The 26664-nt window shown below is 39.7% G+C and overlaps 1 protein-coding gene across 1 annotated transcript; it reads right to left on the minus strand.

Moving 5' to 3' along the window:
• Positions 1-641: 641 nt before the first annotated feature.
• Positions 642-25985, minus strand: LOC147688652 (uncharacterized). Its single transcript, XM_086939956.1, has 18 exons — positions 25872-25985; positions 24539-24647; positions 23211-23322; positions 21870-21979; positions 20544-20653; positions 19217-19327; positions 17890-18000; positions 16563-16673; positions 15228-15340; positions 13909-14019; positions 12575-12684; positions 11249-11359; positions 9922-10032; positions 8597-8705; positions 7270-7380; positions 5943-6053; positions 4615-4726; positions 642-752 (listed from the first exon to the last, which is right to left on the minus strand). Exons 14-18 carry the CDS (start codon positions 8693-8695, stop codon positions 739-741), a joined length of 447 nt encoding a protein of 148 aa, XP_086796082.1. The 5' UTR covers positions 8696-8705; positions 9922-10032; positions 11249-11359; positions 12575-12684; positions 13909-14019; positions 15228-15340; positions 16563-16673; positions 17890-18000; positions 19217-19327; positions 20544-20653; positions 21870-21979; positions 23211-23322; positions 24539-24647; positions 25872-25985; the 3' UTR covers positions 642-738.
• Positions 25986-26664: the final 679 nt, after the last annotated feature.

Here is a 26664-nt window from a genome sequence, read left to right on the forward strand (position 1 = left end):
CCATTTCAATAACCTGATAAATGTATCCTATTGTTGGCCCTCATGTCAGATGACATCCTGCTGTAGCTTTATGATGTCAGGGCACCATTTGACCAATCGTCATGGGTGACAATTACACAGAACAAGGAGGCATTAGGAATTCAGCACTAGGTAACGCTCTGAAATTATGACTGCAGGCCAAGTAGGAGGTGTAATGGGAAAGCACTCTTCAACATTGAAGACACTGGGCTCCCCATTTGAAAGTGGGCTGGAGGTACAAGAACACAGAGTATCCTAAAGAGCAACCCTTCTTGAGTATAAGAGTCCCACTTTCAGTGTGAAGGGTGGAAGGTTAAAATAGCTTCTCCCCATGTGAGAGAAAGTCAATTGCTCTAATATAGGACACCTCATTCCAGCCTCAAAGACATTCATTTAATCCGATGACCTATTACTAGCACAAGTAATGAAAGTATGATTGTCAGCCTTGTAGACAGTAATCGTCTTTGAAATAGCTATCATGATGCCCTTAGCGCCATCTATATGGCTTCAGTCTTGATAAATAATTTTCATGCGGAAGACGCCACTAAAAGGAGCAGAGAGCCGTCACATGCTATGCAATTTTTTTTAAGGACCAGCAAAATGATAAATTTAGAGTTTGACACCATGTAAATTGTTAAATGAAGCAGAGGGCTGCTGAAGTTATTTTTTTTTCTCTCAGCAACTCTGAGAAATTTTCTTCTGCAACACTCCCTCTGCTGGTCATTCAATATAGTCTGCAAATGGAAAAGTCCACTGTTAGTCTATTAACAGAACTTGAATGTTACCAAACTAATGCATCACAACAATAATCAGTTTTTGGTAAATGGTTATCAATCAGTACTATGACGTCTGTAACATGGTGAAAATACATAGCTCAAAAAGAATTCAAACCTCTATTTTATTTTCAACCTAGCATACCTTTCCATCCTAAGCCTCCGTTGCTACCACTCTTTATACAACTTTAGCATCTATATTAGAATGTAGATAAAAATATCGAATTGCTATCCAAGTGACAGCGTACCCTGCTCATTGCAATTCTGTTAGGTTAGAGTACACCAATGACCATTAAGGGATCTGATAAGTTTATGGAGGAAGGTTTATGCTACAGTTAGTGGTAATGAGAAAAACTATGAACCACAGATTCGGACATCTTCATTCTTGGACATCCCTATCAGATAACCTATAGAGAACCTGAGAATATTGTGATCACCGACACCGTCAAACAAATAATTAAGTCTCGAATCATGCCCTTCTTTTGCTCGTCTCGCCATCTTTGCCTTTCAGCTGGCAGTCCAGGCTAACCTGCTACCCATTTCAATAACATGATAAATGTATCATATTGCTGACCCTCATGTCAGATGAAATCCTGCTGTAGATTTATGATGTCAGGGCACCATTTGACCAATCGTCATGGGTGACAATTACACAGAACAAGGAGGCATTAGGAATTCCGCACTAGGTAACGCTCTGAAATTATGACTACAGGCCAAGTAGGAGGTGTAATGGGAAAGCACTCTTCAACATTGAAGACATTGGGCTCCCCATTTGAAAGGGGGCTGGAGGTACAAGAACACAGAGTATCCTAAAGAGCAACCCTTCTTGAGTATAAGAGTCCCACTTTCAGTGTGAAGGGTGGAAGGTTAAAATAGCTTCTCCCCATGTGAGAGAAAGTCAATTGCTCTAATATAGAACACCTCATTCCAGCCTCAAAGACATTAATTTACTCTGATGACCTATTACTAGCACACGTAATGAAAGTATGATTGTCAGCCTTGTAGACATTAAACGTCTTTGAATAGCTATCATGATGCCCTTAGCGCCATCTATATGGCGTCAGTCTTGATAAATAATTTTCATGCGGAAGACGCCACTAAAAGGAGCAGAGAGCCGTCACATGCTATGCACTTTTTTTAAGGACCAGCAAAATGATAAATTTTGAGTTTGACTCACCATGTAAATTGTTAAATGAAGCAGAGGGCTGCTGAAGTTTTTTTTTTCTCAGCAACTCTGAGAAATGTTCTTCTGCAACACTCCCTCTGCTGGTCATTCAATATAGTCTGCAAATGGAAAAGTCCACTGTTAGTCTATTAACAGAATTTGAATAATATTAAACTAATGCACCACAACAACAATCAGTTTTTGGTAAATGGTTATCAATCAGTACTATGACGTCTGTAACATGGTGAAAATACATAGCTCAAAAAGAATTCAAATCTCTATTTTATTTTCAACCTAGCATACCTTTCCATCCTGAGCCTCCGTTGCTACCACTCTTTATACAACTTTAGCATCTATATTAGAATGTAGATAAAAATATCTAATTGCGATCCAAGTGACAGCGTACCCTGCTCATTGCAATTCTGTTAGGTTAGAGTACACCAATGACCATTAAGGGATCTGATACGTTTATGGAGGAAGGTTTATGCTACAGTTAGTGGTAATGAGAAAAACTATGAACCACAGATTCGGACATCTTCATCTTGCACATCCCTATCAGTTAACCTTTAGAGAACCTGAGAATATTGTGATCACCGACACATTCAAACAAATAATTATGTCTCAAGTAATGCCCTTCTTTTGCTCATCTCGCCATCTTTGCCTTTCTGCTGGCAGTCCTGGCTACCCTACTACCCATTTCAATAACATGATAAATGTATCCTATTGCTGGCCCTCATGTCAGATGACATCCTGCTGTAGCTTTATGATGTCAGGGCACCATTTGACCAATCGTCATGGGTGACAAAAACACAGAACAAGGAGGCATTAGGATTTCAGCACTAGGTAACGCTCTGAAATTATGACTGCAGGCCAAGTAGGAGGTGTAATGGGAAAGCACTCTTCAACATTGAAGAAATTGGGCTCCCCATTTGAAAGGGGGCTGGAGGTACAAGAACACAGAGTATCCTAAAGAGCAACCCTTCTTGAGTATAAGAGTCCCACTTTCAGTGTGAAAGGAGGAAGGTTAAAATAGCTTCTCCCCATGTGAGAGAAAGTCAATTGCTCTAATATAGGACACCTCATTCCAGCCTCAAAGACATTAATTTACTCTGATGACCTATTACTAGCACAAGTAATGAAAGTATGATTGTCAGCCTTGTAGACAGTAAACGTCTTTGAATAGCTATCATGATGCCCTTAGCGCCATCTATATGGCTTCAGTCTTGATAAATAATTTTCATGCGGAAGACGCCACTAAAAGGAGCAGAGAGCCGTCACATGCTATGCACCTTTTATAAGGACCAGCAAAATGATGAATTTAGAGTTTGACTCACCATGTAAATTGTTAAATGAAGCAGAGGGCTGCTGAAGTTTTTTTTTTTTCTCTCAGCAACTGAGAAATTTTCTTCTGCAACACTCCCTCTGCTGGTCATTCAATATAGTCTGCAAATGGAAAAGTCCACTGTTAGTCTATTAACAGAACTTGAATATTACCAAACTAATGCACCACAACAACAATCAGTTTTTGGTAAATGGTTATCAATCAGTACTATGACGTCTGTAACATGGTGAAAATACATAGCTCAAAAAGAATTCAAATCTCTATTTTATTTTCAACCTAGCATACCTTTCCATCCTGAGCCTCCGTTGCTACCACTCTTTATACAACTTTAGCATCTATATTAGAATGTAGATAAAAATATCGAATTGCTATCCAAGTGACAGCGTACCCTGCTCATTGCAATTCTGTTAGGTTAGAGTACACCAATGACCATTAAGGGATCTGATAAGTTTATGGAGGAAGGTTTATGCTAGAGTTAGTGGTAATGAGAAAACTATGAACCACAGATTCGGACATCTTCATTCTTGCACATCCCTATCAGTTAACCTACAGAGAACCTGAGAATATTGTGATCACCGACACCTTCAAACAAATAATTAAGTCTCAAATAATGCCCTTCTTTTGCTCGTCTCGCCATCTTTGCCTTTCTGCTGGCAGTCCTGGCTACCCTGCTACTCATTTCAATGACATGATAAATGTATCCTATTGCTGGCCCTCATGGCAGATGACATCCTGCTGTAGCTTTCTGATGTCAGGGCACCATTTGACCAATCGTCATGGGTGACAATTAGACAGAACAAGGAGGCATTAGGAATTCCGCACTAGGTAACTCTCTGAAATTATGACTGCAGGCCAAGTAGGAGGTGTAATGGGAAAGCACTCTTCAACATTGAAGATATTGGGCTCCCCATTTGAAAGGGGGCTGGAGGTACAAGAACACAGAGTATCCTAATGAGCAACCCTTCTTGAGTATAAGAGTCCCACTTTCAGTGTGAAGGGTGGAAGGTTAAAATAGCTTCTCCCCATGTGAGAGAAAGTCAATTGCTCTAATATAGGACACCTCAGTCCAGCCTCAAAGACATTAATTTACTCTGATGACCTATTACTAGCACAAGTAATGAAAGTATGATTGTCAGCCTTGTAGACAGTAAACGTCTTTGAATAGCTATCATGATGCCCTTAGCGCCATCTATATGGCTTCAGTCTTGATAAATAATTTTCATGCGGAAGATGCCACTAAAAGGAGCAGAGAGCCGTCACATGCTATGCACTTTTTTTAAGGACCAGCAAAATGATAAATATAGAGTTTGACTCACCATGTAAATTGTTAAATGAAGCAGAGGGCTGCTGAAGTTTTTTTTTTTTTCTCTCAGCAACTCTGAGAAATTTTCTTCTGCAACACTCCCTCTGCTGGTCATTCAATATAGTCTGTAAATGGAAAAGTCCACTGTTAGTCTATTAACAGAACTTGATTATTATTAAACTAATGCACCACAACAACAATCAGTTTTTGGTAAATGGTTATCAATCAGTACTATGACGTCTGTAACATGGTGAAAATACATAGCTCAAAAAGAATTCAAACCTCTATTTTATTTTCAACCTAGCATACCTTTCCATCCTAAGCCTCCGTTGCTACCACTCTTTATACAACTTTAGCATCTATATTAGAATGTAGATAAAAATATCAAATTGCTATCCAAGTGACAGCGTACCCTGCTCATAGCAATTCTGTTAGGTTAGAGTACACCAATGACCATTAAGGGATCTGATAAGTTTATGGAGGAAGGTTTATGCTACAGTTAGTGGTAATGAGAAAAACTATGAACCACAGATTCAGACATCTTCATTCTTGCACATCCCGATCAGTTAACCTATAGAGAACCTGAGAATATTGTGAACACCGACACCTTCAAACAAATAATTAAGTCTCAAATAATGCCCTTCTTTTGCTCGTCTCGCCATCTTTGCCTTTCTGCTGGCAGTCCTGGCTACCCTGCTACCCATTTCAATAACATGATAAATGTATCCTATTGCTGGCCCTCATGGCAGATGACATCCTGCTGTAGCTTTATGATGTCAGGGCACCATTTGACCAATCGTCATGGGTGACAATTAGACAGAACAAGGAGGCATTAGGAATTCCGCACTAGGTAACGCTCTGAAATTATGACTGCAGGCCAAGTAGGAGGTGTAATGGGAAAGCACTCTTCAACATTGAAGATATTGGGCTCCCCATTTGAAAGGGGGCTGGAGGTACAAGAACACAGAGTATCCTAATGAGCAACCCTTCTTGAGTATAAGAGTCCCACTTTCAGTGTGAAGGGTGGAAGGTTAAAATAGCTTCTCCCCATGTGAGAGAAAGTCAATTGCTCTAATATAGGACACCTCATTCCAGCCTCAAAGACATTAATTTACTCTGATGACCTATTACTAGCACAAGTAATGAAAGTATGATTGTCAGCCTTGTAGACAGTAAACGTCTTTGAATAGCTATCATGATGCCCTTAGCGCCATCTATATGGCTTCAGTCTTGATAAATAATTTTCATGCGGAAGATGCCACTAAAAGGAGCAGAGAGCCGTCACATGCTATGCACTTTTTTTAAGGACCAGCAAAATGATAAATATAGAGTTTGACTCACCATGTAAATTGTTAAATGAAGCAGAGGGCTGCTGAAGTTTTTTTTTTTTCTCTCAGCAACTCTGAGAAATTTTCTTCTGCAACACTCCCTCTGCTGGTCATTCAATATAGTCTACAAATGGAAAAGTCCACTGTTAGTCTAATAACAGAACGTGAATATTACCAAACTAATGCACCACAACAACAATCAGTTTTTGGTAAATGGTTATCAATCAGTACTATGACGTCTGTAACATGGTGAAAATACATAGCTCAAAAAGAATTCAAATCTCAATTTCATTTTCAACCTAGCATACCTTTCCATCCTTAGCCTCCGTTGCTACCACTCTTTATACAACTTTAGCATCTATATTAGAATGTAGATAAAAATATCTAATTGCTATCCAAGTGACAGCGTACCCTGCTCATTGCAATTCTGTTAGGTTAGAGTACACCAATGACCATTAAGGGATCTGATAAGTTTATGGAGGAAGGTTTATGCTACAGTTAGTGGTAATGAGTAAAACTATGAACCACAGATTCGGACATCTTCATTCTTGCACATCCCTATCAGTTAACCTATATAGAACCTGAGAATATTGTGATCACCAACACCTTCAAACAAATAATTAAGTCTCAAATAATGCCCTTCTTTTGCTCGTCTCTCCATCTTTGCCTTTCTGCTGGCAGTCCAGGCTACCCTGCTACCCATTTCAATAACCTGATAAATGTATCCTATTGCTGGCCCTCATGTCAGATGACATCCTGCTGTAGCTTTATGATGTCAGGGCACCATTTGACCAATCGTCATGGGTGACAATTACACAGAACAAGGAGGCATTAGGAATTCCGCACTAGGTAACGCTCTGAAATTATGACTGCAGGCCAAGTAGGAGGTGTAATGGGAAAGCACTCTTGAACATTGAAGACATTGGGCTCCCCATTTGAAAGGGGGCTGGAGGTACAAGAACACAGAGTATCCTAAAGAGCAACCCTTCTTGAGTATAAGAGTCCCACTTTCAGTGTGAAGGGTGGAAGGTTAAAATAGCTTCTCCCCATGTGAGAGAAAGTCAATTGCTCTAATATAGGACACCTCATTCCAGCCTCAAAGACATTCATTTAACCTGATGACCTATTACTAGCACAAGCAATGAAAGTATGATTGTCAGCCTTGTAGACAGTAAACGTCTTTGAATAGCTATCATGATGCCCTTAGCGCCATCTATATGGCTTCAGTCTTGATAAATAATTTTAATGCGGAAGACGCCACTAAAAGGAGCAGAGAGCCGTCACATGCTATGCACTTTTTTTAAGGACCAGTAAAATGATACATTTAGAGTTTGACTCACCATGTAAATTGTTAAATGAAGCAGAGGGCTGCTGAAGTTTTTTTTTTTTCTCTCAGCAACTCTGAGAAATTTTCTTCTGCAACACTCCCTCTGCTGGTCATTCAATATAGTCTGTAAATGGAAAAGTCCACTGTTAGTCTATTAACAGAACTTGATTATTATTAAACTAATGCACCACAACAACAATCAGTTTTTGGTAAATGGTTATCAATCAGTACTATGACGTCTGTAACATGGTGAAAATACATAGCTCAAAAAGAATTCAAACCTCTATTTTATTTTCAACCTAGCATACCTTTCCATCCTAAGCCTCCGTTGCTACCACTCTTTATACAACTTTAGCATCTATATTAGAATGTAGATAAAAATATCAAATTGCTATCCAAGTGACAGCGTACCCTGCTCATAGCAATTCTGTTAGGTTAGAGTACACCAATGACCATTAAGGGATCTGATAAGTTTATGGAGGAAGGTTTATGCTACAGTTAGTGGTAATGAGAAAAACTGTGAACCACAGATTCAGACATCTTCATTCTTGCACATCCCGATCAGTTAACCTTTAGAGAACCTGAGAATATTGTGAACACCGACACCTTCAAACAAATAATTAAGTCTCAAATAATGCCCTTCTTTTGCTCGTCTCGCCATCTTTGCCTTTCTGCTGGCAGTCCTGGCTACCCTGCTACCCATTTCAATAACATGATAAATGTATCCTATTGCTGGCCCTCATGGCAGATGACATCCTGCTGTAGCTTTATGATGTCAGGGCACCATTTGACCAATCGTCATGGGTGACAATTAGACAGAACAAGGAGGCATTAGGTATTCCGCACTAGGTAACGCTCTGAAATTATGACTGCAGGCCAAGTAGGAGGTGTAATGGGAAAGCACCCTTCAACATTGAAGACATTGGGCTCCCCATTTGAAAGGGGGCTGGAGGTACAAGAACACAGAGTATCCTAAAGAGCAACCCTTCTTGAGTATAAGAGTCCCACTTTCAGTGTGAAGGGAGGAAGGTTAAAATAGCTTCTCCCCATGTGAGAGAGAGTCAATTGCTCTAATATATGTCACCTCATTCCAGCCTCAAAGACATTCATTTAACCTGATGACCTATTACTAGCACAAGCAATGAAAGTATGATTGTCAGCCTTGTAGACAGTAAACGTCCTTGAATAGCTATCATGATGCCCTTAGCGCCATCTATATGGCTTCAGTCTTGATAAATAATTTTCATGCGGAAGACGCCACTAAAAGGAGCAGAGAGCCGTCACATGCTATGCACTTTTTTTAAGGACCAGTAAAATGATACATTTAGAGTTTGACTCACCATGTAAATTGTTAAATGAAGCAGAGGGCTGCTGAAGTTTTTTTTTTCTCTCAGCAACTCTGAGAAATTTTCTTCTGCAACACTCCCTCTGCTGGTCATTCAATATAGTCTGCAAATGGAAAAGTCCACTGTTAGTCTATTAACAGAACTTGAATATTACCAAACTAATGCACCACAACAACAATCCGTTTTTGGTAAATGGTTATCAATCAGTACTATGACGTCTGTAACATGGTGAAAATACATAGCTCAAAAAGAATTCAAATCTCAATTTCATTTTCAACCTAGCATACCTTTCCATCCTAAGCCTCCGTTGCTAACACTCTTTATACAACTTTAGCATCTATATTAGAATGTAGATAAAAATATCTAATTGCTATCCAAGTGACAGCGTACCCTGCTCATTGCAATTCTGTTAGGTTAGAGTACACCAATGACCATTAAGGGATCTGATAAGTTTATGGAGGAAGGTTTATGCTACAGTTAGTGGTAATGAGTAAAACTATGAACCACAGATTCGGACATCTTCATTCTTGCACATCCCTATCAGTTAACCTATATAGAACCTGAGAATATTGTGATCACCAACACCTTCAAACAAATAATTAAGTCTCAAATAATGCCCTTCTTTTGCTCGTCTCTCCATCTTTGCCTTTCTGCTGGCAGTCCAGGCTACCCTGCTACCCATTTCAATAACCTGATAAATTTATCCTATTGCTGGCCCTCATGTCAGATGACATCCTGCTGTAGCTTTATGATGTCAGGGCACCATTTGACCAATCGTCATGGGTGACAATTACACAGAACAAGGAGGCATTAGGAATTCCGCACTAGGTAACGCTTTGAAATTATGACTGCAGGCCAAGTAGGAGGTGTAATGGGAAAGCACTCTTCAACATTGAAGATATTGGGCTCCCCATTTGAAAGGGGGCTGGAGGTACAAGAACACAGAGTATCCTAATGAGCAACCCTTCTTGAGTATAAGAGTCCCACTTTCAGTGTGAAGGGTGGAAGGTTAAAATAGCTTCTCCCCATGTGAGAGAAAGTCAATTGCTCTAACATAGGACACCTCATTCCAGCCTCAAAGACATTAATTTACTCTGATGACCTATTACTAGCACAAGTAATGAAAGTATGATTGTCAGCCTTGTAGACAGTAAACGTCTTTGAATAGCTATCATGATGCCCTTAGCGCCATCTATATGGCTTCAGTCTTGATAAATAATTTTCATGCGGAAGACGCCACTAAAAGGAGCAGAGAGCCGTCACATGCTATGCACTTTTTTTAAGGACCAGCAAAATGATAAATATAGAGTTTGACTCACCATGTAAATTGTTAAATGAAGCAGAGGGCTGCTGAAGTTTTTTTTTTTTCTCTCAGCAACTCTGAGAAATTTTCTTCTGCAACACTCCCTCTGCTGGTCATTCAATATAGTCTGCAAATGGAAAAGTCCACTGTTAGTCTAATAACAGAACTTGAATATTACCAAACTAATGCACCACAACAACAATCAGTTTTTGGTAAATGGTTATCAATCAGTACTATGACGTCTGTAACATGGTGAAAATACATAGCTCAAAAAGAATTCAAACCTCTATTTTATTTTCAACCTAGCATACCTTTCCATCCTAAGCCTCCATTGCTACCACTCTTTATACAACTTTAGCATCTATATTAGAATGTAGATAAAAATATTGAATTGCTATCCAAGTGACAGCGTACCCTGCTCATTGCAATTCTGTTAGGTTAGAGTACACCAATGACCATTAAGGGATCTGATAAGTTTATGGAGGAAGGTTTATGCTACAGTTAGTGGTAATGAGTAAAACTATGAACCACAGATTCGGACATCTTCATTCTTGCACATCCCTATCAGTTAACCTATAGAGAACCTGAGAATATTGTGATCACCAACACCTTCAAACAAATAATTAAGTCTCAAATAATGCCCTTCTTTTGCTCGTCTCTCCATCTTTGCCTTTCTGCTGGCAGTCCTGGCTACCCTGCTACTCATTTCAATAGCATGATAAATGTATCCTATTGCTGGCCCTCATGTCAGATGACATCCTGCTGTAGATTTATGATGTCAGGGCACCATTTGACCAATCGTCATGGGTGACAATTACACAGAACAAGGAGGCATTAGGTATTCCGCACTAGGTAACGCTCTGAAATTATGACTGCAGGCCAAGTAGGAGGTGTAATGGGAAAGCACTCTTCAACATTGAAGACATTGGGCTCCCCATTTGAAAGGGGGCTGGAGGTACAAGAACACAGAGTATCCTGAAGAGCAACCCTTCTTGAGTATAAGAGTCCCACTTTCAGTGTGAAGGGAGGAAGGTTAAAATAGCTTCTCCCCATGTGAGAGAAAGTCAATTGCTCTAATATATGTCACCTCATTCCAGCCTCAAAAACATTCATTTAATCTGATGACCTATTACTAGCACAAGTAATGAAAGTATGATTGACAGCCTTGTAGACAGTAAACGTCTTTGAATAGCTATCATGATGCCCTTAGCGCCATCTATATGGCTTCAGTCTTGATAAATAATTTTCATGCAGAAGACGCCACTAAAAGGAGCAGAGAGCCGTCACATGCTATGCACTTTTTTTAAGGACCAGCAAAATGATAAATTTAGAGTTTGACTCACCATGTAAATTGTTAAATGAAGCAGAGGGCTGCTGAAGTTTTTTTTTCTTTTCTCAGCAACTCTGAGAAATTTTCTTCTGCAACACTCCCTCTGCTGGTCATTCAATATAGTCTGCAAATGGAAAAGTCCACTGTTAGTCTAATAACAGAACTTGAATATTACCAAACTAATGCACCACAACAACAATCAGTTTTTGGTAAATGGTTATCAATCAGTACTATGACGTCTGTAACATGGTGAAAATACATAGCTCAAAAAGAATTCAAATCTCAATTTCATTTTCAACCTAGCATACCTTTCCATCCTTAGCCTCCGTTGCTACCACTCTTTATACAACTTTAGCATCTATATTAGAATGTAGATAAAAATATCTAATTGCTATCCAAGTGACAGCGTACCCTGCTCATTGCAATTCTGTTAGGTTAGAGTACACCAATGACCATTAAGGGATCTGATATGTTTATGGAGGAAGGTTTATGCTACAGTTAGTGGTAATGAGAAAAACTATGAACCACAGATTCGGACATCTTCATTCTTGCACATCCCTATCAGTTAACCTATAGAGAACCTGAGAATATTGTGATCACCGACACCTTCAAACTAATAATTAAGTCTCAAATAATGCCCTTCTTTTGCTCGTCTCGCCATCTTTGCCTTTCTGCTGGCAGTCCAGGCTACCCTGCTACCCATTTCAATAACCTGATAAATGTATCCTATTGCTGGCCCTCATGTCAGATGACATCCTGCTGTAGCTTTATGATGTCAGGGCACCATTTGACCAATCGTCATGGGTGACAATTACACAGAACAAGGAGGCATTAGGTATTCCGCACTAGGTAACGCTCTGAAATTATGGCTGCAGGCCAAGTAGGAGGTGTAATGGGAAAGCACTCTTCAACATTGAAGACATTGGGCTCCCCATTTGAAAGGGGGCTGGAGGTACAAGAACACAGAGTATCCTAAAGAGCAACCCTTCTTGAGTATAAGAGTCCCACTTTCAGTGTGAAGGGAGGAAGGTTAAAATAGCTTCTCCCCATGTGAGAGAAAGTCAATTGCTCTAATATATGTCACCTCATTCCAGCCTCAAAGACATTCATTTAACCTGATGACCTATTACTAGCACAAGCAATGAAAGTATGATTTTCAGCCTTGTAGACAGTAAACGTCTTTGAATAGCTATCATGATGCCCTTAGCGCCATCTATATGGCTTCAGTCTTGATAAATAATTTTCATGCGGAAGACGCCACTAAAAGGAGCAGAGAGCCGTCACATGCTATGCACTTTTTTTAAGGTCAGCAAAATGATAAATTTAGAGTTTGACTCACCATGTAAATTGTTAAATGAAGCAGAGGGCTGCTGAAGTTTTTTTTTTTCTCTCAGCAACTCTGAGAAATTTTCTTCTGCAACACTCCCTCTGCTGGTCATTCAATATAGTCTGCAAATGGAAAAGTCCACTGTTAGTCTATTAACAGAACTTGAATATTACCAAACTAATGCACCACAACAACAATCAGTTTTTGGTAAATGGTTATCAATCAGTACTATGACGTCTGTAACATGGTGAAAATACATAGCTCAAAAAGAATTCAAACCTCTATTTTATTTTCAACCTAGCATACCTTTCCATCCTAAGCCTCCGTTGCTACCACTCTTTATACAACTTTAGCATCTATATTAGAATGTAGATGAAAATATCGAATTGCTATCCAAGTGACAGCGTACCCTGCTCATTGCAATTCTGTTAGGTTAGAGTACACCAATGACCATTAAGGGATCTGATAAGTTTATGGAGGAAGGTTTATGCTACAGTTCGTGGTAATGAGTAAAACTATGAACCACAGATTCGGACATCTTCATTCTTGCACATCCCTATCAGTTAACCTATAGAGAACCTGAGAATATTGTGATCACCGACACCTTCAAACAAATAATTAAGTCTCAAATAATGCCCTTCTTTTGCTCGTCTCTCCATCTTTGCCTTTCTGCTGGCAGTCCAGGCTACCCTGCTACCCATTTCAATAACCTGATAAATGTATCCTATTGCTGGCCCTCATGTCAGATGACATCCTGCTGTAGCTTTATGATGTCAGGATGTCAGGGCACCATTTGACCAATCGTCATGGGTGACAATTACACAGAACAAGGAGGCTTTAGGAATTCCGCACTAGGTAACGCTCTGAAATTATGACTGCAGGCCAAGTAGGAGGTGTAATGGGAAAGCACTCTTCAACATTGAAGATATTGGGCTCCCCATTTGAAAGGGGGCTGGAGGTACAAGAACACAGAGTATCCTAATGAGCAACCCTTCTTGAGTATAAGAGTCCCACTTTAAGTGTGAAGGGTGGAAGGTTAAAATAGCTTCTCCCCATGTGAGAGAAAATCAATTGCTCTAATATAGGACACCTCATTCCAGCCTAAAAGACATTAATTTACTGTGATGACCTATTACTAGCACAAGTAATGAAAGTATGATTGTCAGCCTTGTAGACAGTAAACGTCTTTGAATAGCTATCATGATGCCCTTAGCGCCATCTATATGGCTTCAGTCTTGATAAATAATTTTCATGCGGAAGACGCCACTAAAAGGAGCAGGGAGCCGTCACATGCTATGCACTTTTTTTAAGGACCAGTAAAATGATACATTTAGAGTTTGACTCACCATGTAAATTGTTAAATGAAGCAGAGGGCTGCTGAAGTTTTTTTTTTTTCTCTCAGCAACTCTGAGAAATTTTCTTCTGCAACACTCCCTCTGCTGGTCATTCAATATAGTCTGCAAATGGAAAAGTCCACTGTTAGTCTATTAACAGAACTTGAATATTACCAAACTAATGCACCACAACAACAATCCGTTTTTGGTAAATGGTTATCAATCAGTACTATGACGTCTGTAACATGGTGAAAATACATAGCTCAAAAAGAATTCAAACCTCTATTTTATTTTCAACCTAGCATACCTTTCCATCCTAAGCCTCCGTTGCTACCACTCTTTATACAACTTTAGAATCTATATTAGAATGTAGATAAAAATATCGAATTGCTATCAAAGTGACAGCGTACCCTGCTCATTGCAATTCTGTTGGGTTAGAGTACACCAATGACCATTAAGGGATCTGATAAGTTTATGGAGGAAAGTTTATGCTACAGTTAGTGGTAATGAGAAAAACTATGAACCACAGATTCGGTCATCTTCATTCTTGCACATCCCTATCAGTTAACCTGTAGAGAACCTGAGAATATTGTGATCACCGACACCTTCAAACAAATAATTAAATCTCAAATAATGCCCTTCTTTTGCTCGTCCCTCCTTCTTTGCCTTTCTGCTGGCAGTCCAGGCTACCCATTTCAATAACCTGATAAATTTATCCTATTGCTGGCCCTCATGTCAGATGACATCCTGCTGTAGCTTTATGATGTCAGGGCACCATTTGACCAATCGTCATGGGTGACAATTACACAGAACAAGGAGGCATTAGGAATTCCGCACTAGGTAACGCTCTGAAATTATGACTGCAGGCCAAGTAGGAGGTGTAATGGGAAAGCACTCTTCAACATTGAAGACATTGGGCTCCCCATTTGAAAGGGGGCTGGACTTACAAGAACACAGAGTATCCTAAAGAGCAACCCTTCTTGAGTATAAGAGTCCCACTTTCAGTGTGAAGGGTGGAAGGTTAAAATAGCTTCTCCCCATGTGAGAGAAAGTCAATTGCTTTAATATAGGACACCTCATTCCAGCCTCAAAGACATTAATTTACTCTGATGACCTATTACTAGCACAAGTAATGAAAGTATGATTGTCAGCCTTGTAGACAGTAAACGTCTTTGAATAGCTATCATGATGCCCTTAGCGCCATCTATATGGCTTCAGTCTTGATAAATAATTTTCATGCGGAAGACGCCACTAAAAGGAGCAGAGAGCCGTCACATGCTATGCACTTTTTTTAAGGACCAGCAAAATGATAAATTTAGAGTTTGACTCACCATGTAAATTGTTAAATGAAGCAGAGGGCTGCTGAAGTTTTTTTTTTTTTTCTCTCAGCAACTCTGAGAAATTTTCTTCTGCAACACTCCCTCTGCTGGTCATTCAATATAGTCTGCAAATGGAAAAGTCCACTGTTAGTCTAATAACAGAACTTGAATATTACCAAACTAATGCACCACAACAACAATCAGTTTTTGGTAAATGGTTATCAATCAGTACTATGACGTCTGTAACATGGTGAAAATACATAGCTCAAAAAGAATTCAAATCTCAATTTCATTTTCAACCTAGCATACCTTTCCATCCTAAGCCTCCGTTGCTACCACTCTTTATACAACTTTAGCATCTATATTAGAATGTAGATAAAAATATCTAATTGCTATCCAAGTGACAGCGTACCCTGCTCATTGCAATTCTGTTAGGTTAGAGTACACCAATGACCATTAAGGGATCTGATAAGTTTATGGAGGAAGGTTTATGCTACAGTTAGTGGTAATGAGGAAAACTATGAACCACAGATTCGGACATCTTCATTCTTGCACATCCCGATCAATTAACCTATAGAGAACCTGAGAATATTGTGATCACCGACACCTTCAAACAAATAATTAAGTCTCAAATAATGCCCTTCTTTTGCTCGTCTCGCCATCTTTGCCTTTCTGCTGGCAGTCCAGGCTACCCTGCCACCCATTTAAATAACATGATAAATGTATCTTATTGCTGGCCCTCATGTCAGATGACATCCTGCTGTAGCTTTATGATGTCAGGATGTCAGGGCACCATTTGACCAATCGTCATGGGTGACAATTACACAGAACAAGGAGGCACTAAGAAATCCGCACTAGGTAACGCTCTGAAATTATGACTGCAGGCCAAGTAGGAGGTGTAATGGGAAAGGACTCTTCAACATTGAAGAAATTGAGCTCCCCATTTGAAAGGGGGCTGGAGGTACAATAACACAGAGTATCCTAAAGAGCAACCCTTCTTGAGTATGAGTCCCACTTTCAGTGTGAAGGGAGGAAGGTTAAAATAGCTTCTCCCCATGTGAGAGAAAGTCAATTGCTCTAATATATGTCACCTCATTCCAGCCTCAAAAACATTCATTTAATCTGATGACCTATTACTAGCACAAGTAATGAAAGTATGATTGACAGCCTTGTAGACAGTAAACGTCTTTGAATAGCTATCATGATGCCCTTAGCGCCATCTATATGGCTTCAGTCTTGATAAATAATTTTCATGCAGAAGACGCCACTAAAAGGAGCAGAGAGCCGTCACATGCTATGCACTTTTTTTAAGGACCAGTAAAATGATACATTTAGAGTTTGACTCACCATGTAAATTGTTAAATGAAGCAGAGGGCTGCTGAAGTTTTTTTTTTTTCTCTCAGCAACTCTGAGAAATTTTCTTCTGCAACACTCCCTCTGCTGGTCATTCAATATAGTCTGTAAATGGAAAAGTCCACTGTTAGTCTATTAACAGAACTTGAATATTACCAAACTAATGCACCACAACAACCATCAGTTTTTGGTAAATGGTTATCAATCAGTACTATGACGTCTGTAACATGGTGAAAATACATAGCTCAAAAAGAATTCAAACCTCTATTTTATTTTCAACCTAGCATACCTTTCCATCCTAAGCCTCCATTGCTACCACTCTTTATACAACTTTAGCATCTATATTAGAATGTAGATAAAAATATCTAATTGCTATCCAAGTGACAGCGTACCCTGCTCATTGCAATTCTGTTAGGTTAGAGTACACCAATGACCATTAAGGGATCTGATAAGTTTATAGAGGAAGGTTTATGCTACAGTTAGTGGTAATGAGGAAAACTATGAACCACAGATTCGGACATCTTCATTCTTGCACATCCCGATCAGTTAACCTATAGAGAACCTGAGAATATTGTGATCACCGACACCTTCAAACAAATAATTAAGTCTCAAATAATGCCCTTCTTTTGCTCGTCTCGCCATCTTTGCCTTTCTGCTGGCAGTCCTGGCTACCCTGCTACTCATTTCAATAGCATGATAAATGTATCCTATTGCTGGCCCTCATGTCAGATGACATCCTGCTGTAGCTTTATGATGTCAGGGCACCATTAGACCAATCGTCATGGGTGACAATTACACAGAACAAGGAGGCATTAGGAATTCCGCACTAGGTAACGCTCTGAAATTATGACTGCAGGCCAAGTAGGAGGTGTAATGGGAAAGCACTCTTCAACATTGAAGACATTGGGCTCCACATTTGAAAGGGGGCTGGAGGTACAAGAACACAGAGTATCCTAATGAGCAACCCTTCTTGAGTATAAGAGTCCCACTTTCAGTGTGAAGGGTGGAATGTTAAAATAGCTTCTCCCCATGTGAGAGAAAGTCAATTGCTCTAATATAGGACACCTCATTCCAGCCTCAAAGACATTAATTTACTCTGATGACCTATTACTAGCACAAGTAATGAAAGTATGATTGTCAGCCTTGTAGACAGTAAACGTCTTTGAATAGCTATCATGATGCCCTTAGCGCCATCTATATGGCTTCAGTCTTGATAAATAATTTTCATGCGGAAGACGCCACTAAAAGGAGCAGAGAGCCGTCACATGCTATGCACTTTTTTTAAGGACCAGTAAAATGATACATTTAGAGTTTGACTCACCATGTAAATTGTTAAATGAAGCAGAGGGCTGCTGAAGTTTTTTTTTTTTCTCTCAGCAACTCTGAGAAATTTTCTTCTGCAACACTCCCTCTGCTGGTCATTCAATATAGTCTGCAAATGGAAAAGTCCACTGTTAGTCTATTAACAGAACTTGAATATTACCAAACTAATGCACCACAACAACAATCCGTTTTTGGTAAATGGTTATCAATCAGTACTATGACGTCTGTAACATGGTGAAAATACATAGCTCAAAAAGAATTCAAACCTCTATTTTATTTTCAACCTAGCATACCTTTCCATCCTAAGCCTCCGTTGCTACCACTCTTTATACAACTTTAGCATCTATATTAGAATGTAGATAAAAATATTGAATTGCTATCAAAGTGACAGCGTACCCTGCTCATTGCAATTCTGTTAGGTTAGAGTACACCAATGACCATTAAGGGATCTGATAAGTTTATGGAGGAAGGTTTATGCTACAGTTAGTGGTAATGAGAAAAACTATGAACCACAGATTCGGTCATCTTCATTCTTGCACATCCCTATCAGTTAACCTATAGAGAACCTGCGAATATTGTGATCACCGACACCTTCAAACTAATAATTAAGTCTCAAATAATGCCCTTCTTTTGCTCGTCTCGCCATCTTTGCCTTTCTGCTGGCAGTCCAGGCTACCCTGCTACCCATTTCAATAACCTGATAAATTTATCCTATTGCTGGCCCTCATGTCAGATGACATCCTGCTGTAGCTTTATGATGTCAGGGCACCATTTGACCAATCGTCATGGGTGACAATTACACAGAACAAGGAGGCATTAGGTATTCCGCACTAGGTAACGCTCTGAAATTATGACTGCAGGCCAAGTAGGAGGTGTAATGGGAAAGCACTCTTCAACATTGAAGACATTGGGCTCCCCATTTGAAAGGGGGCTGGAGGTACAAGAACACAGAGTATCCTGAAGAGCAACCCTTCTTGAGTATAAGAGTCCCACTTTCAGTGTGAAGGGAGGAAGGTTAAAATAGCTTCTCCCCATGTGAGAGAAAGTCAATTGCTCTAATATATGTCACCTCATTCCAGCCTCAAAAACATTCATTTAATCTGATGACCTATTACTAGCACAAGTAATGAAAGTATGATTGACAGCCTTGTAGACAGTAAACGTCTTTGAATAGCTATCATGATGCCCTTAGCGCCATCTATATGGCTTCAGTCTTGATAAATAATTTTCATGCAGAAGACGCCACTAAAAGGAGCAGAGAGCCGTCACATGCTATGCACTTTTTTTAAGGACCAGTAAAATGATACATTTAGAGTTTGACTCACCATGTAAATTGTTAAATGAAGCAGAGGGCTGCTGAAGTTTTTTTTTTTTCTCTCAGCAACTCTTAGAAATTTTCTTCTGCAACACTCCCTCTGCTGGTCATTCAATATAGTCTGTAAATGGAAAAGTCCACTGTTAGTCTATTAACAGAACTTGAATATTACCAAACTAATGCACCACAACAACAATCAGTTTTTGGTAAATGGTTATCAATCAGTACTATGACGTCTGTAACATGGTGAAAATACATAGCTCAAAAAGAATTCAAACCTCTATTTTATTTTCAACCTAGCATACCTTTCCATCCTAAGCCTCCATTGCTACCACTCTTTATACAACTTTAGCATCTATATTAGAATGTAGATAAAAATATCTAATTGCTATCCAAGTGACAGCGTACCCTGCTCATTGCAATTCTGTTAGGTTAGAGTACACCAATGACCATTAAGGGATCTGATAAGTTTATAGAGGAAGGTTTATGCTACAGTTAGTGGTAATGAGGAAAACTATGAACCACAGATTCGGACATCTTCATTCTTGCACATCCCGATCAGTTAACCTATAGAGAACCTGAGAATATTGTGATCACCGACACCTTCAAACAAATAATTAAGTCTCAAATAATGCCCTTCTTTTGCTCGTCTCGCCATCTTTGCCTTTCTGCTGGCAGTCCTGGCTACCCTGCTACTCATTTCAATAGCATGATAAATGTATCCTATTGCTGGCCCTCATGTCAGATGACATCCTGCTGTAGCTTTATGATGTCAGGGCACCATTAGACCAATCGTCATGGGTGACAATTACACAGAACAAGGAGGCATTAGGAATTCCGCACTAGGTAACGCTCTGAAATTATGACTGCAGGCCAAGTAGGAGGTGTAATGGGAAAGCACTCTTCAACATTGAAGACATTGGGCTCCACATTTGAAAGGGGGCTGGAGGTACAAGAACACAGAGTATCCTAAAGAGCAACCCTTCTTGAGTAGAAGAGTCCCACTTTCAGTGTGAAAGGAGGAAGGCTAAAATAGCTTCTCCCGATGTGAGAGAAAGTCAATTGCTCTAATATAGGACACCTCATTCCAGCCTCAAAGACATTCATTTAACCTGATGACCTATTACTAGCACAAGCAATGAAAGTATGATTGTCAGCCTTGTAGACAGTAAACGTCTTTGAATAGCTATCATGATGCCCTTAGCGCCATCTATATGGCTTCAGTCTTGATAAATAATTTTCATGCGGAAGACGCCACTAAAAGGAGCAGAGAGCCGTTACATGCTATGCACTTTTTTTAAGGACCAGTAAAATGATACATTTAGAGTTTGACTCACCATGTAAATTGTTAAATGAAGCAGAGGGCTGCTGAAGTTTTTTTTTTTCTCTCAGCAACTCTGAGAAATTTTCTTCTGCAACACTCCCTCTGCTGGTCATTCAATATAGTCTGCAAATGGAAAAGTCCACTGTTAGTCTATTAACAGAACTTGAATATTACCAAACTAATGCACCACAACAACAATCCGTTTTTGGTAAATGGTTATCAATCAGTACTATGACGTCTGTAACATGGTGAAAATACATAGCTCAAAAAGAATTCAAACCTCTATTTTATTTTCAACCTAGCATACCTTTCCATCCTAAGCCTCCGTTGCTACCACTCTTTATACAACTTTAGCATCTATATTAGAATGTAGATAAAAATATTGAATTGCTATCAAAGTGACAGCGTACCCTGCTCATTGCAATTCTGTTAGGTTAGAGTACACCAATGACCATTAAGGGATCTGATAAGTTTATGGAGGAAGGTTTATGCTACAGTTAGTGGTAATGAGAAAAACTATGAACCACAGATTCGGTCATCTTCATTCTTGCACATCCCTATCAGTTAACCTATAGAGAACCTGCGAATATTGTGATCACCGACACCTTCAAACAAATAATTAAGTCTCAAATAATGCCCTTCTTTTGCTCGTCCCTCCATCTTTGCCTTTCTGCTGGCAGTCCAGGCTATCCTGCTACCCATTTCAATAACCTGATAAATTTATCCTATTGCTGGCCCTCATGTCAGATGACATCCTGCTGTAGCTTTATGATGTCAGGGCACCATTTGACCAATCGTCATGGGTGACAATTACACAGAACAAGGAGGCATTAGGAATTCCGCACTAGGTAACGCTCTGAAATTATGACTGCAGGCCAAGTAGGAGGTGTAATGGGAAAGCACTCTTCAACATTGAAGATATTGGGCTCCCCATTTGAAAGGGGGCTGGAGGTACAAGAACACAGAGTATCCTAATGAGCAACCCTTCTTGAGTATAAGAGTCCCACTTTCAGTGTGAAGGGTGGAATGTTAAAATAGCTTCTCCCCATGTGAGAGAAAGTCAATTGCTCTAATATAGGACACCTCATTCCAGCCTCAAAGACATTAATTTACTCTGATGACCTATTACTAGCACAAGTAATGAAAGTATGATTGTCAGCCTTGTAGACAGTAAACGTCTTTGAATAGCTATCATGATGCCCTTAGCGCCATCTATATGGCTTCAGTCTTGATAAATAATTTTCATGCGGAAGACGCCACTAAAAGGAGCAGAGAGCCGTCACATGCTATGCACTTTTTTTAAGGACCAGCAAAATGATAAATTTAGAGTTTGACTCACCATGTAAATTGTTAAATGAAGCAGAGGGCTGCTGAAGTTTTTTTTTTTCTCTCAGCAACTCTGAGAAATTTTCTTCTGCAACACTCCCTCTGCTGGTCATTCAATATAGTCTGCAAATGGAAAAGTCCACTGTTAGTCTATTAACAGAACTTGAATATTACCAAACTAATGCACCACAACAACAATCAGTTTTTGGTAAATGGTTATCAATCAGTACTATGACATCTGTAACATGGTGAAAATACATAGCTCAAAAAGAATTCAAACCTCTATTTTATTTTCAACCTAGCATACCTTTCCATCCTAAGCCTCCGTTGCTACCACTCTTTATACAACTTTAGCATCTATATTAGAATGTAGATAAAAATATCGAATTGCTATCCAAGTGACAGCGTACCCTGCTCATTGCAATTCTGTTAGGTTAGAGTACACCAATGACCATTAAGGGATCTGATAAGTTTATGGAGGAAGGTTTATGCTACAGTTAGTGGTAATGAGTAAAACTATGAACCACAGATTCGGACATCTTCATTCTTGCACATCCCTATCAGTTAACCTATAGAGAACCTGAGAATATTGTGATCACCGACACCTTCAAACAAATAATTAAGTCTCAAATAATGCCCTTCTTTTGCTCGTCTCGCCATCTTTGCCTTTCTGCTGGAAGTCCAGGCTACCCTGCCACCCATTTAAATAACATGATAAATGTATCTTATTGCTGGCCCTCATGTCAGATGACATCCTGCTGTAGCTTTATAATGTCAGGATGTCAGGGCACCATTTGACCAATCGTCATGGGTGACAATTACACAGAACAAGGAGGCATTAGGAATTCCGCACTAGGTAACGCTCTGAAATTATGACTGCAGGCCAAGTAGGAGGTGTAATGGGAAAGCACTCTTCAACATTGAAAACATTGGGCTCCCCATTTGAAAGGGGGCTGGAGGTACAAGAACACAGAGTATCCTAAAGAGCAACCCTTCTTGAGTATAAAGTATAAGAGTCCCACTTTCAGTGTGAAGGGTGGAAGGTTAAAATAGCTTCTCCCCATGTGAGAGAAAGTCAATTGCTCTAATATAGGACACCTCATTCCAGCCTCAAAGACATTAATTTACTCTGATGACCTATTACTAGCACAAGTAATGAAAGTATGATTGTCAGCCTTGTAGACAGTAAACGTCTTTGAATAGCTATCATGATGCCGTTAGCGCCATCTATATGGCTTCAGTCTTGATAAATAATTTTCATGCGGAGGACGCCACTAAAAGGAGCAGAGAGCCGTCACATGCTATGCACTTTTTTTAAGGACCAGCAAAATGATAAATTTAGAGTTTGACTCACCATGTAAATTGTTAAATGAAGCAGAGGGCTGCTGAAGTTTTTTTTTTTTTCTCTCAGCAACTCTGAGAAATTTTCTTCTGCAACACTCCCTCTGCTGGTCATTCAATATAGTCTGCAAATGGAAAAGTCCACTGTTAGTCTAATAACAGAACTTGAATATTACCAAACTAATGCACCACAACAACAATCAGTTTTTGGTAAATGGTTATCAATCAGTACTATGACGTCTGTAACATGGTGAAAATACATAGCTCAAAAAGAATTCAAATCTCAATTTCATTTTCAACCTAGCATACCTTTCCATCCTAAGCCTCCGTTGCTACCACTCTTTATACAACTTTAGCATCTATATTAGAATGTAGATAAAAATATCTAATTGCTATCCAAGTGACAGCGTACCCTGCTCATTGGAATTCTGTTAGGTTAGAGTACACCAATGACCATTAAGGGATCTGATAAGTTTATGGAGGAAGGTTTATGCTACAGTTAGTGGTAATGAGTAAAACTATGAACCACAGATTCGGACATCTTCATTCTTGCACATCCCTATCAGTTAACCTATAGAGAACCTGAGAATATTGTGATCACCGACACCTTCAAACAAATAATTAAGTCTCAAATAATGCCCTTCTTTTGCTCGTCTCTCCATCTTTGCCTTTCTGCTGGCAGTCCAGGCTACCCTGCTACCCATTTCAATACCATGATAAATGTATCCTATTGCTGGCCCTCATGTCAGATGACATCCTGCTGTAGCTTTATGATGTCAGGGCACCATTTGACCAATCGTCATGGGTGACAATTACACAGAACAAGGAGGCATTAGGAATTCCGCACTAGGTAACGCTCTGAAATTATGACTGCAGGCCAAGTAGGAGGTGTAATGGGAAAGCACTCTTCAACATTGAAGATATTGGGCTCCCCATTTGAAAGGGGGCTGGAGGTACAAGAACACAGAGTATCCTAATGAGCAACCCTTCTTGAGTATAAGAGTCCCACTTTCAGTGTGAAGGGTGGAATGTTAAAATAGCTTCTCCCCATGTGAGAGAAAGTCAATTGCTCTAATATAGGACACCTCATTCCAGCCTCAAAGACATTAATTTACTCTGATGACCTATTACTAGCACAAGTAATGAAAGTATGATTGTCAGCCTTGTAGACAGTAAACGTCTTTGAATAGCTATCATGGTGCCCTTAGCGCCATCTATATGGCTTCAGTCTTGATAAATAATTTTCATGCGGAAGACGCCACTAAAAGGAGCAGAGAGCCGTCACATGCTATGCACTTTTTTTAAGGACCAGCAAAATGATAAATTTAGAGTTTGACTCACCATGTAAATTGTTAAATGAAGCAGAGGGCTGCTGAAGTTTTTTTTTTCTCTCAGCAACTCTGAGAAATTTTCTTCTGCAACACTCCCTCTGCTGGTCATTCAATATAGTCTGCAAATGGAAAAGTCCACTGTTAGTCTATTAACAGAACTTGAATATTACCAAACTAATGCACCACAACAACAATCAGTTTTTGGTAAATGGTTATCAATCAGTACTATGACATCTGTAACATGGTGAAAATACATAGCTCAAAAAGAATTCAAACCTCTATTTTATTTTCAACCTAGCATACCTTTCCATCCTAAGCCTCCGTTGCTACCACTCTTTATACAACTTTAGCATCTATATTAGAATGTAGATAAAAATATTGAATTGCTATCCAAGTGACAGCGTACCCTGCTCATTGCAATTCTGTTAGGTTAGAGTACACCAATGACCATTAAGGGATCTGATAAGTTTATGGAGGAAGGTTTATGCTACAGTTAGTGGTAATGAGTAAAACTATGAACCACAGATTCGGACATCTTCATTCTTGCACATCCCTATCAGTTAACCTATAGAGAACCTGAGAATATTGTGATCACCGACACCTTCAAACAAATAATTAAGTCTCAAATAATGCCCTTCTTTTGCTCGTCTCGCCATCTTTGCCTTTCTGCTGGAAGTCCAGGCTACCCTGCCACCCATTTAAATAACATGATAAATGTATCTTATTGCTGGCCCTCATGTCAGATGACATCCTGCTGTAGCTTTATAATGTCAGGATGTCAGGGCACCATTTGACCAATCGTCATGGGTGACAATTACACAGAACAAGGAGGCATTAGGAATTCCGCACTAGGTAACGCTCTGAAATTATGACTGCAGGCCAAGTAGGAGGTGTAATGGGAAAGCACTCTTCAACATTGAAGAAATTGGGCTCCCCATTTGAAAGGGGGCTGGACTTACAAGAACACAGAGTATCCTAAAGAGCAACCCTTCTTGAGTATAAGAGTTCCACTTTCAGTGTGAAGGGTGGAAGGTTAAAATAGCTTCTCCCCATGTGAGAGAAAGTCAATTGCTCTAATATAGGACACCTCATTCCAGCCTCAAAGACATTAATTTACTCTGATGACCTATTACTAGCACAAGCAATGAAAGTATGATTGTCAGCCTTGTAGACAGTAAACGTCTTTGAATAGCTATCATGATGCCCTTAGCGCCATCTATATGGCTTCAGTCTTGATAAATAATTTTCATGCGGAGGACGCCACTAAAAGGAGCAGAGAGCCGTCACATGCTATGCACTTTTTTTAAGGACCAGCAAAATGATAAATTTAGAGTTTGACTCACCATGTAAATTGTTAAATGAAGCAGAGGGCTGCTGAAGTTTTTTTTTTTTCTCTCAGCAACTCTGAGAAATTTTCTTCTGCAACACTCCCTCTGCTGGTCATTCAATATAGTCTGCAAATGGAAAAGTCCTTTTGTTTTTGAACCCTAGCTCTGCCGGCACCTAAGGAAACCTAGCAAACCTATACATTTTTGAAAACTAGACACCCAGGGGAATTCAGGACGGGGTGACTCGACTGCCTCCCACCAGGGTCTGTTACCCAGAATCCCTTGCAAATCTAAAACATTTACAAAAAAACGCATTTTCCTCACATTTCTGTGGTGGAAAGTTCTGGAATATGCATGGATCAACACATTTCCACCCACCCAGCGTTCCCCCAGGTCTCCCGATAAAAATGGTACCTCACTTGCGTGGGTAGGCCTAGTGGCTGCAAGAGGAAAAGGCCCAAATCGTATGATGGAGACTTAAATTTTACTTTTAGCAAAACTACCTAGTTTTTGGGGGGGGCCTGAGTTTTTGGCCCTGGGCTCGGCGGCCATCTTTGGAAACTACCAAACCCAAACAGTTTTGCAAAGTAGATACCCGGGGGAGTCCAGGGAGGCATGGCATGCGTGGGTCCCCCAACGTTTTCCTACCCAGAATTCCTTGCAAACCTTAAAATTAGGTAAAACAACACTTTTCCATATATTTTTTCGTGGGATCTCAGTGCCGACACAAATATCCTACCACCATGCGTTCCCCTTGTTCCCTCGAGTAAAATGATAACTCACTTGTGAGGGTGGGCCCAAGCGGAAC

Source organism: Lissotriton vulgaris, chromosome 10, assembly GCF_964263255.1.
Source record: "Lissotriton vulgaris chromosome 10, aLisVul1.2, whole genome shotgun sequence".
In the NCBI taxonomy this organism is placed as follows: domain Eukaryota; kingdom Metazoa; phylum Chordata; class Amphibia; order Caudata; family Salamandridae; genus Lissotriton; species Lissotriton vulgaris.

Bases quoted from the DNA above. Each gene is read 5' to 3' on its own strand.
- LOC147688652 (XM_086939956.1), bottom strand. From the start codon at position 8,695: ATGACCAGCAGAGGGAGTGTTGCAGAAGAAAATTTCTCAGAGTTGCTG. The intron at 7,381-8,596 runs GTGAGTCAAACT...TTCCATTTACAG, and splicing joins TTCATTTAACAATTTACATG to ACTATATTGAATGACCAGCA. The intron at 6,054-7,269 runs GTGAGTCAAACT...TTCCATTTGTAG, and splicing joins TTCATTTAACAATTTACATG to ACTATATTGAATGACCAGCA.